This window comes from Zalophus californianus, chromosome 16 (assembly GCF_009762305.2).
Source record: "Zalophus californianus isolate mZalCal1 chromosome 16, mZalCal1.pri.v2, whole genome shotgun sequence".
NCBI classification, from domain to species: Eukaryota; Metazoa; Chordata; class Mammalia; order Carnivora; family Otariidae; genus Zalophus; species Zalophus californianus.
The window spans coordinates 36,650,319-36,667,454 of record NC_045610.1 but is presented as its reverse complement, the minus strand read 5'-3'; the positions used below and the strand labels follow the sequence as shown (position 1 = coordinate 36,667,454).

General features: G+C 44.8%; 1 protein-coding gene across 5 annotated transcripts in view; it reads left to right on the top strand.

The window, feature by feature from the left end:
* The first annotated feature begins 1,831 nt into the window (after window positions 1-1,831).
* B4GALNT2 (beta-1,4-N-acetyl-galactosaminyltransferase 2) overlaps window positions 1,832-17,136 on the top strand; it is a 37,883-nt gene continuing 22,578 nt past the window's right edge. Inside the window, exon 1 of one of the 5 annotated variants that reach the window (XM_027568304.1) lies at window positions 1,832-1,918. Coding sequence is in view for 2 of the 5 variants with exons in the window: in XM_027568301.2 (XP_027424102.1) it covers window positions 14,127-14,230 (104 nt within the window). In the remaining 3 variants the exon portion in view is untranslated. Of the gene's footprint in view, window positions 1,919-2,959; window positions 3,067-4,610; window positions 4,703-13,909; window positions 14,231-17,136 lie in introns of those variants that run through there. The other 4 variants (XM_027568303.1, XM_027568305.2, XM_027568302.1 and 1 more) reach the window with 4 other exon arrangements.

Here is a 17,136-nt window from a genome sequence, read left to right as displayed (position 1 = left end):
AACACCAGAAGTTCTTTTTCTTCCGACATCCATTTATTGAGCATGAGCAAGGGCTGGATTTGGGGAGGGGGGCGGGTTGTGCCTGCGGGTGAGAAAACAGTCCCACTGCTCAAGGCAATCATTCACTCAGCCAGTCAACGACTAGTTCCTACTCTGGGCAGCCATGTGTGGAGCTCTGGGAGTAACAAAATGAATAGGAGACGATCTTCTTCCTCTGGAGCTAAGAAGTGGCTATCAAGCACCAGCGCTTTGGGAAGGTGTCAGAAATCATCTGACTTCCTTCTTCGCTGAGCACTCCTCCTCTTGGCCAAGAGCACTGTTTTCTTGGATCAGGATGCCAAGTTGCCTGAATCAGTCTTTCAAAGAACACATTTAGAAGGCTCACTTATGGCACCAGGATCTACTGGATGCATGTGAGTTCGTTGTGGGCCACTCCAAGCTTCTCTGCCAGGGGACAAGTAGAAAAGAACCTGATTATCAAAGATAAAGAGTTTGACCCTTGGCCAAGTGACACCAGTGCCTAGGTGTTTGTCTTGGACACTGGGAGCGGATGGAATGACCAAGCGCAGCGGTGATTAAATTACTTAACAACTTGCCTGTTTGTTAAGGTGGCAGACAGCTATGGGTCCACAGCCAGGGAGAAGTGGTTTTCACGTCCTGGTGGTAAACTCTAACCAGCCACGATGACAAAGCCTGAGGGAGTTTGGCTCAGGGAGAGGCCACCTCTGGATCGACCCCAGGCAGCATCTGGAGTGGGATATGCACAGGCCTAGCCACCCATCCGAGCTCCGAGTAGTCTTCAGTGGCCATTTCTTCTCTACCCCGCTGCTTGGCTCTGGGTCCACACCCAGGGACCACAGCCCGCCTCCGCCATGGAGAGCTTGGTGTTAGAGCTCCTGGCTGGTCAGGCTAAAAACCAGCAAACACGACCTCGCTTAGCTAACTTTCCCTTCCTCCTAGTCACCCTCAGCGTGGGCTGAGACTCCCAACCACAGAGGATTCATCCTGGACAGGAAATCACAGGTCACAATGCTTCCATGAGGCAGAAGTTATGGTTGAATGAACCCAGTCCCCACTTCTGAGTCCCGAGAAAAGTCCTCCTGTTTAGGCAGAGCTGGTGAAGCAGGGGGTACAGGGGAGCCAGCCCGGACCCACCTTTATGGACCCATTCCTGGGAGCAGGTCCTAGCTTTGTCACTGGCCACAAAAGTTTGAACAAATCATGAAATCTTTCTTGGGCTGGGTTTTCACATCTGAAAGGTAGCTCACGGCATTATCACAAGGGTTGAATTAAGGAGGATAATGTATGTGACAGCCTTTTGTAATCAATGAGGTCTCTGTACTACTCACACATGGTAAGTACAAGGCTTTACTGACTCGTCTTGTCCAGGAAAGCAGAAAGCAGAACATCCCTTTTCCAGCTCTTTCTTAGAAAGCAGTCATCTGTAATTGCTACCTTAGAACTCCCCTCCAGCAAGGTTTTCTCTTTTCTGCTGGCTGCGGAGAAGCTGGGAGTTGAACTTGGGACTCACCTTCACCAAGATTGTAGATCCTTCTAGCATTTCCTTCTACTGTTTCTGGACGTTACCTGGTTTGATTGATTGGACTATCATTTTGTTTTAATTTTTTTATTTGCACTGCCTTCTCTTGTATGCATCTGTCTTAAAACCTTGCAGGGTATAATTAAGTACATACTATATCAAAATAGAAACACCAGTCATTTGGCAAGCATTTGCATGCTTGTTCTGTTTTTAAAAACAATGTAAGCTAGGTCATGGTAAAAACAATACTGTCCCACTGGAGCCAAACCACAGAAAGCTGCCCAGCACTGCGCCTGGCTTGTGAAAAGTGTCCTGCCATATATTCATCTGAACTGCACTGGACTCTGCCAGGCACAGAGGCACTGGGTGGCCACACAGGTATGTTAGAGGGATTCAACCCATTCCAGCTTCCCACCCCGGTCTTTTGCCGGAACAGGCCCCGTGGAGTGTGGGGTGGGGGATAGAGGCGGGGCAAAGGCCAAACTTGGCGAATGGATGTGTGAGCTGTCTGCGGGCGGCGTGGCTCGGGGTTCGCCTGCACCCAGCTTCCACGGGAGGAAGAGGGAGGGGCTGCGGTGGTCGGAAGAGGGAGGGGCTGCGGTGGTCGGGAGGCTAGACTAGGTGACCGCATGGATTGTGTCGCTCTTTAAGGGGGAGACAGAAGTCCCTTTACCAGCCGAGGAGGAGCAGAGGTCCCAGATAGAGGCTGCGAGATGGCGAGAGAAGGGCGGGGGTCGGACTGCAGCCTGGAGTGGGGAGCACTCGGGGCTCCCGGCGCGGAGCGAACACCGGCCCCGGCAGCCTCGCGAGGAAGGCGGTGCGCGCGATGCCGTGACCGCGCTCCTGTCCCGCCTCTCCCAACCCCTGGGCGCTCGGACGTTCGGCTCACGCGCTCGATCCACGCGGTCCCCGGCAGAGAGGGCCGCTCTGTCAACCCCGACCACCGACGCGGCGGAGGCTGGCCCGCTCGGACAAAAAATGCTCCACTCGCCGGGGACTGCCCAGTTCCCCCTCCCCCCCAACCCCCGCCGACGCGGTTCCCAGCCCAGCCCCTCCACCTCCTGGCTGATCACCCCACTTTGCCTCAGTTTCCCCGTCCTAAAAGTGGGGCTAATAACTGTATTCTCCTCTTAGGGCCGTTGTGACAAATAAATGGCACAACGCAAATAAAGCGTGTAGCTCCCAGCAGGTACCTAGGAAGTGTCACCAGCGGCAGCTGTGGGCTTTCTCCATACCTTCCCCAGTTCCCCAGGGCGTGGGCCCGTGGCGGGTCTGTTCGTGAGGGGCTCGGGGGTCCCCAAACAACGACACCGACGCTGGGGCGGACCGGCACCTGGATGGGCGCACGGCGGGAGCCGGCGGTGGGCGGGGGTTGGTGGCGACGTGGGCGGGGACAGACCCGAACTCTCCCGCTTCCTCCACCTGCCCGGCTCCCAGGAATTTGCCTGGGGCAGTCGGCCCCGAAGCCGTCCCGCACGACCTTGCGGCCCGCACGGGGCGGCGGGATTCGGGGTGACTTGGTGCAGGTGAGTGTCGGGGGAGCAGAGGAAAGTGGGCGGGGAGCCCTGGCGGGCGGGCGAGCCCCGGGGCCGCCGCGGTCTCCGGACTGAGCCCTACCTGCCCCCCTCCACGTAGGTGAGGACGGCGGGAAGGGGACGGGAAGCCGTGGCGAGCCCCTGCTCTTTCTCGAACGCAGCGCCCCCAGGGAACCCTGCTTTTCCAGTCGGAAAACTGGACGTGGAGGTTGCCTCTGGTCCCGGGGAAGGTGTCGCTCGGATGTCCTGAGCGTGGGATTCGGCCCGCGGGGCGCGGCTTGGGACCCGGGGGCTCTGAGCCGACGGGAAGCCGAGGGCGCTCAGAAAACAACTCGGAGAGTTTGGAAAGTCGGGGTCAGGCGCCCAGGCGCGCAGCCTCCAGGCAGAGTGACCGTCCGTTCAGTCGCCGGGGCGCTGAGGAGCCCCAGGACTAGCGAAATCATCACCGCGGGGGAAGTAGACGTGGAAGTCCACTTTAATTTTTATAGCCCACAAAAAAGGATCAAAATACATTCTGTGTCCTTTTACCCCCGAAGTTTGTTTTCTTTGTATTTTTCTTTTTTTTTTAAGATTTTATTTATTTATTTGAGTGAGAGAGAGAGAGAGAATGAGAGATAGAGAGCACGAGAGGGAAGAGGATCAGAGGGAGAAGCAGACTTTATATTTAAAAAAATATATATTCTCTTATTACTTCTTTAGTGGCTGTAAGGTTCTAGTGCTGCTCTCAATGTTCCAGCCACTGGCGATGTGTGCCTACTCTTTGTTTTTTCTTGATCCTGCCAATGAGTTTATTTTATTAGTTTTTAAAAATAAACAGTTTTTGGCTTTGATGATTCTTTATAGCGTATATTTCCTCTTTTATTTATTTATTTATTTTAAACATTTTATTTATTTATTTGACAGAGAGAGACACAGCGAGAGCAGGAACACAAGCAGGGGGAGTGGGAGAGGGAGAAGCAGGCTTCCCGCCGAGCAGGGAGCCCGATGCGGGGCTCAATCCCAGGGCCCCGGGATCATGACCTGAGCCGAAGGCAGACGCTTAACTGACTGAGCCACCCAGGTGCCCCCATGTTGATATTTTTTAATGTAACGAGTTTAGGAGTCCCTTGTTGGGTGCAGGGCACTGTGACACAGGTATTGGGAAACAAAGGTAATCAGGCACCTCTGTACCTCCCAAACTCCTCTGTCCAGACCGGCGGTTTTTAGCCTCTCTTGCACCCATGGGTCCCCTTGAGAACCCCACAAAGACTGTGGAACTAGGAACATGTGCTTGTGGGATACACCCAAACTTCACAAATGATTTTAGCGAGTACTCCAAGCTTGGGAGCCGATCATTAATCCATGGACCGAGGCTCAGATCATTTGCTCTCCTGGAAGTGCAATGGACAACTGGAAAAATTAGAGCTCATCCAGCTGAAAGGTCCTGTAGTGAGGAATATAGTCATCGCTTAGAGAACTCCTCACTTCTCCTGGAGGAGAAAGCACCCTCCCAGCCGTGTGGTGAGCATACTCCGTTATTGACAGAGAGGTGAGCTGCGGAGAGAGATGGTATGACTCAGCTGGAAGCCAAAAGAACTCTGACCAAAATCCAGCTCTATGACTTGTACTGTTTTGCCAAACAGAGTGGGTGAGTAATATGAAACGCCATGAGCAAGGTTTAAAAGTGATCCTAGCATCCATCGTCCAGTGATGAAAAGTTCTGATCAGTGACCAGAATTACCTTTGTATATGGACATTTTCAAATTTTAGAAAGTCTTTCTCCTTTTTCTCTCTCTCTCTCTGCATCTCTCCCTCCTTCTCTCCCCTCTCTTTCTCACCTAGACCATATTTGTTTATATGATGAGCCCCCCTTATTAAATGATGTGTTCCTCGAGGAAAGGGGACCACAATTGGTTTATTTCCATTTCCTCGCTGCCTAGCCAAGGGCCGGGCGCAGTTGGCACTGATGGTTGAATGAGTGCAAGTTCATTCTATGAAGAAAGAGATTAGAGACAGAACCTTTGATTAAATGTGTTGTTCCTTGGCTCAGGTTCTGCCTTCAGAGATTCTCTCTGGGACGTGAAAAGTGTACTGCCCCACCTCAACCAGTAAGGTCCACTGTTCCACACAGCCCACCCTCTCAGCCAAAGGGGCTCCAGTGTGCCATCTTGAGCCTGGTAGGGTTCTCTGTTGTGGGCTACCCACGTGCATGGCCTCTTCCTGACATTCACGTTAGCCTTGGCCGACATTTCTGATCCACCATGGCTGACCCTGGTGGACAGGTGGTGGAACTGGACTTACAATGAAGAAGCTAAGGGAGGGCATAACGGTCGTGTTAAAATGCCAGTTTTATGACGTCTTAATGCATTTTTAAGGAAATGGTTGACAAAACAGAGGGTTAAGATCAGCAGGTCACTAGGGGATTTTATGGAAGATGTTGCAATAGTATATTTCTTTCCAACTGTTGCTTTTTTAGCTGCTTCCCTGAGGTTTTGATATGTGGTATTTTTGTTTTCGTTTGTGTCACACCATTGTCTAACTTCTGTTGTCGGTTCTCCTCTGACCCGTGGTTACTTAGAAGTGTATTTCTGAATTTCCTTATTTTATTTTATCTTTTTTAAAGATTTTATTTACTTATTTGAGAGAGAGAGAGAGAAAGAGAGAAACAGCATGAGAGGGGAGAGGGTCAGAGGGAGAAGCAGACTCCCTGCTGAGCCGGGAGCCTGATGTGGGACTCCATCCCAGGATTCCGGGATCATGACCTGAGCCGAAGGCAGTCGCTTAACCAACTGAGCCACCCAGGCGCCCAATTTCTGAATTTCCAAAATAGGGATATTCTAGTTACACGTTTTTGTTGCTTGCTGACAGCTTAATTGCATGGGGGCCAGAAAATATATTCTATATTATTTAAATTCTTTGACGTTTTGGACCCTTCATTTCTGACCCAGCATCTGTAATGTTCTGTGTATGTTTGAAAGGAATGTGTACTCTGCAGTCATTACAGCCAATGTTATGTATGTTTTTTATATCAAGTTTGCTGATTGTCTGGTTCACATAACCTAAATGGTTGCTAATTTCTTGTTTGTTTACTCTGTTAGTTAGGGACAGTAGTATGTTAAAATCTCTCACCATGATTGTGGATTTGTCTGTTTCTCCTTGTGATCCTTTCAGTATTTTGTTTTATATATTTTGAGACAATGTTATTAGAAAAAAGAATTTCTTCTTGTGAACTGAATATTTTACAACTTTGAGGTATCTGTGGTTTGGCTTTTTTGTCTTTAAAATCTACCTCATTGGGGCGCCTGCGTGGCTCAGTCTGTTGAGCATCTGCCTTCGGCTCAGGTCGTGATCCCAGGGTCCTGGGATCGAGTCCCACATCTGGCTCCTTGCTCAGCAGAGAGCCTGCTTCTCCCTCTGCCTCAGCACCTCCCCCTGCTCATGCTCTCTCTCTGTATCTCTCTGTCTCAAATGAATAAATTAAAAAAAATCTTAAAAAAATTAAAAAGCAATAAATTTTTCACTTTAAAAAGTTTATCTTAGTGGGGCGCCTGGGTGGCTCAGTTGTTAAGCGTCTGCCTTCGGCTCAGGTCATGATCCCGGGGTCCTGGGATGGAGCCCCGCATCATCGGGCTCCCTGCTCCGCAGAGGAGCCTGCTTCCCCTCCTCCCCCTGCTCAGGCTCTCTCTCACCCACTTTCTCTCTGTCAAATAAATAAAATCTTTTTAAAAAAATAAAGTCTACCTCATTTGATATTAATATAGAGATATCAACTTTATCTTGGTTACTTGGTGTATTTATCTTCCTTTTTTATTCTCAACATCTCTATATCCGTGTGTTTTAGATGTTTTAGATCCTTGCAACACCGCATATAATTGGGCTTCTTTTTTCCATCCAGTCTATCTTTGTATTTTAACTGGAACATTTAACTCATTTACATTGGTTTAAATCTAGCATTTCATTGAGTGCTTTCTCTTTGTTCTACCTGATCAAATATTCTTCTTTCTTATCTTGTACTTTTTTGTACTGATTATTTTTTATCATTCCATTTTCCTGTCTATGAGCTTGAAAGTTATTCACTATTCATGCTATTTCCATGGTATTTACACTATAGATCATAACATTATTCTTGACCTATCAAAGTCTAAAATTACATGATATTTTTAATTCTCTTCCTGGGCAACACGAAAACTTTACAACACTTTCAGTCTATTTACTGCCTTTCCTGACTTATTTTACTTTTTTGTTGTTGTTTTTCTATGATATACAAAACAGTGTTACTGCTTTATGTAGTCAACAGTTACCTAGATTTACCCACTTCCTTGCCATTTTGATTTCTCTTCATTCTTTCCTTCTGACCTTCCATCAGGGATAACATGCCTGCCGTAGCTCCTTTAAGCGTGAGTATGCTAGTGACAAATTCCCTCAAATTCTGTTCATCTGAAAATGTTATCTCACTTTCATTCTTTTGTTGTCGTTGTTGTTAAAGATTTTATTTATTTGACAGAGAGAGACACAGCGAGAGAGGGAACACAAGCAGGGGGAGTGGGAGAGGGAGAAGCAGGCTTCCCGTGGAGCAGGGAGCCCGACGTGGGGCTTGATCCCAGGACCCTGGGATCATGACCTGAGCTGAAGGCAGACGCTTAACGACTGAGTCACCCAGGCGCCCCTATATAATGTATCTTAACGAATACCTAACTTTTTCTTTTTTCTTTTTTGGTATTTCTAGGCTATACAGTTTGCGAGTTTTTCAAATTGTGGCATATCTCCAAAATATTTCCAATATATTTATTGAGAAAAATCTGCATATAAGTGGACCTACACAGTTCAAACCTGTGTTGTTCTATAACAATTCATAGTTATCAGGTATATAATTTGAATGGGTTTGTGATATTTGCAACCCCAAATTCCTAACTATAGGATGCAAAAGCAGTGTATTTATACCACATTTGCCTAAAAATCTCACCAGAACTTTTTGGTTGTTAACAAGTATAAAAGGCTATTTTAGGGGCGCCTGGGTGGCTCAGTCGTTAAGCGTCTGCCTTCGGCTCAGGTCATGATCCCGGGGTCCTGGGATTGAGCCCTGCATCAGGCTACCTGCTCGGCGGGAAGTCTGCTTCTCCCTCTCCCACTCCCCCTGCTTGTGTTCCCTCTCTCACTGTGTCTCTCTCTGTCTATTTGGCAGGGGGAGTGGGAGAGGGAGAAGCAGGCTTCCCGCCGAGCAGGGAGCCCAACACAGGACTGGATCCCAGCACCCCGGGATCATGACCTGAGCCAAAGGCGGATGCTTAACTGACTGAGCCACCCATGCATCCCAACACTGTGTAGATATTTTAAAAGTTGGATGCATACTTAAGCACTGGTCTTTCCCCTTGTAAGTGTTTCTAGGCTGTAAAGTGTTCTGGTTCACAAAGGGATTGGTGTGATAAACAGAAATTATGAGATTGCTTTCACAGGCAACAGGAAAATCCTGCCTAACCAGCTTCCATCGTCTGCTGAGACACGTGGACATCTGGATCATCCCTGCTAGGGTACAAGAGCCCCTCAGGGAAATGAGTGTCCCTGTCTTCTGACCCAGTACTCAGGCTGCTCCTGCAGTTTCTGCCTGGTCCCAGAGTTCTGTACCTGGAATATGAGAACTGCTTGGCGGGGTTAAGCAGCTTCACCCAACTTGAAGGGACAGGCTGCCACCAGCTGATACAGATGACTGGCTCCTGTCCTTATTTCTCACTGACTTTATAAATTGCATTTTGGCCTTTTCTTGAATGTTTCTTAAATACGGTCCAACCAGAATAGCAGGCTCATGTGATTATAATTTTAACCAGTCCCCACAGAAGGACACAAACAGCACAGTTTGAACAGTGTAGAATGCTTATACTTATCTGATAAAAACTCAGCTGCTTAATATTTTATTGGAAATCTCCTACCAAACAAATTCCTGTCCATGACTGCGTCCCAAACACTGTCGCTAGCTGGAACCAGGTTTCGTAAATCAGAACCCCAAATTTGAGGCAGGTCTGATCACACGGTCCAACGTGAGTAAGAGGAAGTAAAGGCTGAATTTCTGCATGTGTTTCTGTAACTTGATTAGTTTAAGTGCATCCGTCCTGTCTGAATGCCATTTTAGAAAATGCAGATGTTACAGAAATATATAACAAAGTAGTGAACATTCCATATAAACTTTTTATACATACGCACATATTTCTGGGCTTTGGTTTATTCCATTTACCTATTGGCTTATTCTGGAATCAGTATCATGCTTTTTAATAACTGTAGCTTTCTAATAACTTTATTCTTTAGTAAAAGTACAGCAACCATCCCTCTTATTTATATTTTCCTTGCTATTCTCATGTTAGTTCCCATTAGAGTCATTTGAACAACAACAACAACAAAATCCTGTTGTAGATTCATTGGTGTGCTTATTATGTTGAATTTATAGATTAATAGAGAGTGAAGTTACATCTCTGAAATATGGAGTTATTCTAGTTAAGAATAAGGAATTTATCTCCATTTATTCATATTTCTCTAATATCCTGGTGGTTTTCTTAATTCTTTATTTGTTCATGGACAAAATTAATTCTTGATCAGTGCAAAAAGTTAAGAGAGAGTATAGGAATATGTTGATATAAGAACACATTGATTGAAAAATTCCTCACTGTAGGGGCGCCTGGGTGGCTCAGTTGGTTGGGCGACTGCCTTCGGCTCAGGTCATGGTCCTGGAGTTCCGGGATCGAGTCCCACGTCGGGCTCCCTGCTCAGCGGGGAGTCTGCTTCTCCCTCTGACCCTCTTCCCTCTCATGCTTTCTGTCTCTCATTCTCTCGTTCTCAAATAAATAAATAAAATCTTTTAATAAAAAAAAAAAAAAAAGAAAAATTCCTCACTGTAATCTGATTCTTAGCATTGACTATAATTAACAATTTGGTGTATGTCATTTCAGATATTTTTTTCTGAGACTACACACTTTAAATAGACATGTAGTGTTGTATCCAATCCAATAAGGTCTTAGTTTTTTAAAGGCTTTATACTATGTCTATTCAGTAATTTGCTTTTTAAAAAAATGCATTTCAATATTTATTTAGGTGTTTGAACTCTCACACTATGGTTTTGCAAGCCAGTGAACATTTGACAAATTATTTCTCCCAAAGAATTGTAACATACATTCCCAGACAACAGAAATATATAATAGAAATAATATCAACACATATAATTTTTTATAAACGGATTGTCAAGTAATAAAACAAAGACTATGATAATAAAACAAATTATCAAGTATTCAAAAAAGTAGGTTACACAGCTCAAAAGTCACATGCAAGTATCTCCTGCTTTTTGCAAGTTCACGTAACACCTCTTCACTTATACAAAAGACCTACATTAGTATTTGCTTTTGTTAACCAGACGAAATCCAAAGAGGAATTTTGCTTTTGCGAAAAAAGATGAAAAGGTGAAAAGCAAAAATAGCGCCCCTGGTCTGTTTTGCAAGCCCTCTGTATAGAGGCGGCGTGCACCCTGAGCAGACGCAGTGGCGCCACCAAGCACCTTTCCCAGGAACTACACTCAGCATCTCAAAATCAAGCCCCCAAACCTTTGCACTGTGTCTGCTAACAACTGCGTTATCTCAATTTATTTTGTGCATACTTAGCAAGACATTCCTGAGGTATCAGAAAAACTTAGGTGTGGTTAATCTGGGGGTCTGGGAACACTAAAAAATTTTCTTTTTTTAAACATTTTTTTAAAAGATTTTATTTATTTATTTGAGAGAGAGAGAATGAAAGAGAGAGAGCACGAGGGGGGGGAGGGTCGGAGGGAGAAGCAGACTCCCCGCTGAGCAGGGAGCCCGATGTGGGACTTGGTCCCGGGACTCCAGGATCATGACTGGAGTCGAAGGCAGTCGCCCAACCAACAGAGCCACCCAGGCGCCCTAAAAAATTTTCTATATAAATTCATGGTAATTGCTTCTTTGCTTTGCACCATTTTGCCTTAGGAAAGGTCTCATATGATCGCTCTAGTTTCAAAGAGTGGCGGAAACCTGTCATATTAGACTTCTCAGTTCATTGCTAGAAATTCACTTCCTTTTTTTTTTTTAAAAGAGAGGTTGGGAATAAAAGGAAAAAATTGCGCTTCAAACAAAAATAAAAGTGGTAAACAACTGATAGGTATATAAAAATTATGAGATGTTCAGAAATTTTATGATTAAAATTCGTTTTAGTTTCAATAACAAAGCATTACTGCCTTTTAAAAAATAGTTACTAAATTAAAGGATATATTCTACATGTTCTGCACAAGACAAAGACGACCTTTTCTTAAAAATATGAATAGCCATTTCATTCTTTTTCAGGTTTTCCCTGTTAAGCTGCATACCATATGCAAACATTCAATGAACTGTACGGCTTTTGTCTGAAGACTTTACGATTGTGCTTCCTTCCAAACGGAGGTTTTCTTTTTTTCTTTTTTAAGATTTTATTTATTTATTTGACAGAGAGGGAAAGTACAGGCAGGGGGAGTGGCAGGCAGAGGGAGAAGCAGGCTCCCCACTGAGCAAGGAGCCCAATGTGGGGCTCAATCTCAGGGTCCGGGGATCATGACCTGAGCCAAAGGCAGATGCTTAATGACTGAGCCGCCTAGGCACCCCTAAGATTTTATTATTTATTTGAGACAAAGAGAGAGTGAGCACAAGCAGGGGGAGCGGCAGAAGGAGAGGGAGAAGCAGGCTCCTTGATGAGCAGGGAGCCGGATGTGGGACTCGATCCCAGGACCCTAGGACCATGACCTGAGCTGAAGGCAGATGCTTAACTGTCTGAGCCACCCAGGCACCCCAAAAGATTTTATTTTTAAGTAATGTCTACACTCGATGTGGGGCTTGAACTCACAACCCAAAGATCAGGAGTCGTATGCTCTACCAACTGAGCCAGCCATGCGCCCCTAAATATATCTTTTTGATGAAATGTACCCATAAAACACTCCTGCTATACATTGAAGTACAGTGGTCATTGTCTCAAGAGAAAACAGTTGTGCAATTTGAGCTGCGAGATGAACTAGCTGTTTTTTTGTTTGTTTTTAATGGAGAGCTTTTTAACTTAAAAGTACGACTCATCAGCCATGGTATTTGGTAGATGTCTTCTCAAAAAATGGACCAAGTGATCCTGTTACCTCCCTCAGCAAAACAACTGGCAGTATTTGTTGCCAATTATAAGATTCAAGCTTTCAAAAAAATTAGAACTTTGTACAACTTCTGTCCCCTTCAATGAACTTGACAGCTTCTTAGTTTGTAGAGACTTCTCTGATGAGGGTGGTGTTGATATTAATGAATATGGGCTTTTGATGTTGCATAATGAGATGCGTTAACATTTGGAAGACTGGCATAACTCAGGGCACCAATATTTTCCATATGACCAGTGCAGTGACCTCTTTGGGGGTCTTCAGTAATTTTTAAAATTGTAAAGTAGAGACACCTGGGTGGCTCAGTCGGTTGAGTGTCTGACTCCTGATTTCAGCTCAGGTTGTGATCTCAAGGCCGGGAGATGGAGCCTCTCGTCGGACTCTGCACTTAGCGTGGCATCTGCTTGGGATTCTCGCTCTCTCTCTCTGCCTTTCCCCCCACTCGTGCTCTGTCTCTCAATAAAATAAATAAAACCTTTAAAAATAAAATAAAATTGTAAAGTGGCCCTGAGACCAAAAATATTGAGAACCGCCGAGTAAGGCAATCATCATTAGTATCAGCTAAGAGCTATTCTTCGCCCTGCCTCTTCAAGGGGGGGGCACAGGCCGTCATCACTTAGGAAGCAGTTTTCTCAGAAAGTCAAGCCTGAATCTGATCGAGCCTCTTGATTTAACTACAAATTTATAGAAAATACTGGGGACAAAGGCACATGACTCCAGGGGGCTGAAACCAGTGAAATTCAGATGTGGAAAACCCAAACTGTGTAGGATAGACAACATGATTTCTTCAATAAGTAAGTTGCAAGAAAAATAAAAGAGGCAGGGGAACCTATGTATTAAAAGGAACTTAGGAGGGTGCCTGGGTGGCTCAGTCGTTAAGCATCTGCCTTCGGTTCAGGTCATGATCCCAGGGTCCTGGGATCGAGCCCCGCAACGGGCTCCCTGCTCAGCGGGAAGGCTGTTTCTCCTTCTCCCACTCCCCCTGCTTGTGTTCCCTCTCTTGCTGTGTCTCTGTCAAATAAATAAATAAAATCTTTAAAAAAAAAAAAGACTTAGGAGACATATCAGTCAATGTATGGACCTTCTTTGGATCCTGATTTGATCCTTAAAAAAAAAAAAAGACAATGGGGAGTTTTAAACCCTGTGGACATTTGATAGTATTAAGGAATGATTATTAATTGTTCAGGTGTGATAACAGTATCGTGTGGGTGTGTGGCAGGGGTAATGTAAGAAGCTTTGTATCAGTCAAGCCTCAGTCCAAGGAAACAGAACTACTATGACTATTATAGAATAAGAAATTCATTATAGAGTCATGATCCAGGGCCCTGGGATTGAGTCCCGCATCAGGCTCTTTGCTCAGCAGGGAGTCTGCTTCTCCCTCTGCGTGTCTCTCTCTCTCTGACAAATAAATAAATAAAATCTTTAAAAAAAATTCATTACAGTAATTGGTACACTTGTGGGACAAGCTGGGGAAGTAAAGGCTCAAAAAGGGACCAGAGAAAACTCATGAACCAACCTTGGCAAAGTGAATGAGTTGGAACTTATAGGAATCCAGAAGCATCTGTCTTCTGGAGGACAACCACAGAAAAAGCTGGTGGAGATGGTTATGGAAGATCGTTCATTCTTCGTGGCTACTACTGTGAGCTCACAAAGGAAGTTCTGATCATGACCTGAGGGTTGTCAGCCAGCAGGACCAGTCACTGGGCAGGAGGGCTGGATGAGGCGTGGGGGGAAGCAGACCAAGTGGATGGGACTTGCCCGTGCCTCTGCTGTCCCCCACTGCCCCTAACGAAGGACAGGACAGGACACCCTTCGGGGCACAATTGCTCCAGTTCCACTCCTGCCTCCCAAATTTTATGTAAATTTCTCTCGTGGCCATCCCTCATCTGGCATCATACAGGGAAAGGAGTTCCTGGAAATGTGGGTCCAGCTCAGTCACGTGGAGTACAAAGCTACCCCAGTACCATTCAGAGCTATCTACAAGAATAGTCATGGATGCGGGACGCCTGGGTGGCTCAATCGGTTAAGTATCTGCCTTCGGCTCAGGTCATGATCCCAGGGTCCTGGGATCGAGTCCTACATCGGGCTCCTTGCTCAGGAGGGACCTGCTTCTCCTTCTGCCTGCCTCTGTCTCTCTGATAAATAAATAAAATCTTAAAAAAAATTAAAAAAAATAAAAGAATAGTCATGGATGCAATCATACGACGTCAAGATTTGCTTCAAAATGATTTGGAAAGTAAGGGGAATGGGAAGAAATAGATAAATGCATTTTGTCCTTGAGCGGAAAGTGGGTGATGGGTACCTGGAGCTTCATTTGACTACTCTCTCTATTTTCTGTATCTGCTTAGAATTTTTCTATAATTAAAAAGTTAAAAATGCTCCTCTTGGGCACCTGAGTGGCTCAGTTGGTTAAGTGTCGGACTCTTGGTTTTGGTTCAGGTCATGATCTCAAGGTGGTGAGATAGAGCCCTGCGTCGGGCTCTGCGCTCGGCAGGGATTCTGCTTGAGATTATCTCCCTCTGCCCCTCCCCCCTCAAATAAATAAGTAAAAATCTTTTAAAAAGTGCACTTTTTTCTTGAAGTATCATGAGACTCATGGATTTTTTTTAAAGGTTTATTTATTTTAGAGAAAGAGAACAAGTGGCAGGGGCAGAGGGAGAGGGAGAGAGAATCCCAAGCAGACCCTGCACTGAGCGCGGATAGCTCCTGTCCTTTCTGGCACTACGGGATGTCCTAGACTCACTTTACATTTCCCTTACCCCAAACTGAGAATTGGCCAGTTCTCCAAGGCACTCTAGTTTCCTTTAGAGGGGAAGAATATTCAGAGACCAAGAAGCAGGTGTTAGGTGTTAGATGTACCTGTGATTATTAGTGTGGTGTCATTTCTTCTGGGTCCTTTCTTAAATGAGGAATGTTTAACAAATGAAGAATAGATGTCAGATTTTATTAAATGCTTCTAAGATCATCTGTCAATAAAATAGTATTCTGAATTTTCACCTAGTGAAATTTATTAATATTGCGTAATAATATTATGCATAATATTATCCATAATAATGAATCATCTTTGCACTCTTAGAAAGAACTCCATTTGTTAATGATGAATCGTTCATGTAACATACCATTGCATTCTAGTCACTATTACGTATTTAGCATATTTATATCACTATTCATAAGTACTTATGTTTGTACTACTGTAAAGCTTTTTTTTTTTAAGATTTTATTTATTGGGCACCTGGGTGGCTCAGATGGTTAAGCGTCTGCCTTCGGCTCAGGTCATGATCCCAGGGTCCTGGGATCGAGTCCCGCATCGGGCTCCCTGCTCAGCGGGGAGCCTGCTTCTCCCTCTGCTTCTCTCTCTCTCTCTCTCTCTCTCTCTGTCTCTCATGAATAAATAAATAAAATCTTTAAAAAAAAAGATTTTATTTATTTATTTGACAGACACAGCAAGAGAGGGAACACAAGCAGGGGGAGTGGGAGAGGGAGAAGCAGGTCTCCTGCAGAGCAGGGATCCCGATGTGGGGCTCGATCCCAGGACCCTGGGATCATGACCTGAGCCGAAGGCAGATGCTCAACGACTGAGCCACACAGGTGCCCCTAAAGTTTTTTTTTTTTATAAATGAGAATTGTTTACTTTTGAAACATAGATCTGAGACTTTGTCGAAAGGGAGAGTAGATAGGCCTTTGCAATTTCCTCAAAGACTTTCACAGGTCTGTTGAGGTCATTTGCGTTTTTCTAGAAAGTCATCCCTTTCATCGGGGTGTTCAAGATCCAGGTTTCGCTTTTTGTCTCTCACTTTCTATTCCCCCTTCTCTTCTTGGTTCAGGGGACCAGGATAACCTGATCTCATTTCTAATTACTGGGGAAGAAATTGTGGTTGACTAGCCCACCTCAGACAAGGTGTTCATCCTTGGTCCAATCCCCATTGCCAGGGGAGTATCATGTAGCACGGAGCTGGGATCTTAGGTGTCACCGGTGGGAGTCAGGAGAAAAGTCTTACAGAAGAGAGGTTATAAACTGGCAGATATCACAAAAGCTGTCTACCCAGGGCTTAGCTTTAGCAATTATTCCATTTTAGGTTTCTCTAATTCACCACTTTCTCCTTGCATTGTTAAGTTCCTCTTTCTGCTTTTCTTTGTCCTTTTTTCAAGCTTATTTGATTGCATAATTTATTAATTTTATGTCTTGTAGTTAGAAATTGGTATTTAAACCTTCAATTTTTTTATCTCTCAGGACCGTTTGAGTGTGTTACATAGTTCTGGAATGTACTGTCTTTATCATATTTATATTCTTGTTCTGCTGTCCTTGATTTGACGGTTGCTTTGGAAAGCTTTCCTAAAATTTCCATGCTGTCGGGGAAGGGGGCTTTTCATTAGGTTATATTTCGATTGCACTGTCAGAGTACATGATCTGAACTATTTCTACTTGATCACAGTTTTCTTTGCGGGGCCAATTTTTGTAAGTGTTCTAAGAGCTCTTTAACAGAATATGAATTATATCATTTATATATTTTTGAGACTTGATTTGTGAAGCACTGAGTTGTGAGAGTGTTAGGTGTTATATGTAAGAATGTTGGAATCTATGACTCTCTTTGTATTTGTAATCCTTCTGCCTTTTTCTTTTTTTGCTCTCTGTACTTTTTTTTTTTTTTAAGTAGGCTCCACACCCAGCGTGGAGCCCAACATGGGGCTTGAACTCATTGAGATCAAGACCTGAGCTGAGATCAAGAGTCAGATGCTTAACCGACTCAGCCACTCAGGTGCCCTGCTTTCTGTACTTTAATGCTATTATTTAGTGGATAAAGTTCATGACCACTACATCTGTTTTGTGGTTCACGTATTTGGTCATTGCAAGTGATCTTTTTTGTCCTATTTAATACAGTTTTTGGCCTTGAATTCAACTATGCTGACATAAATATTGCTACGTTCTT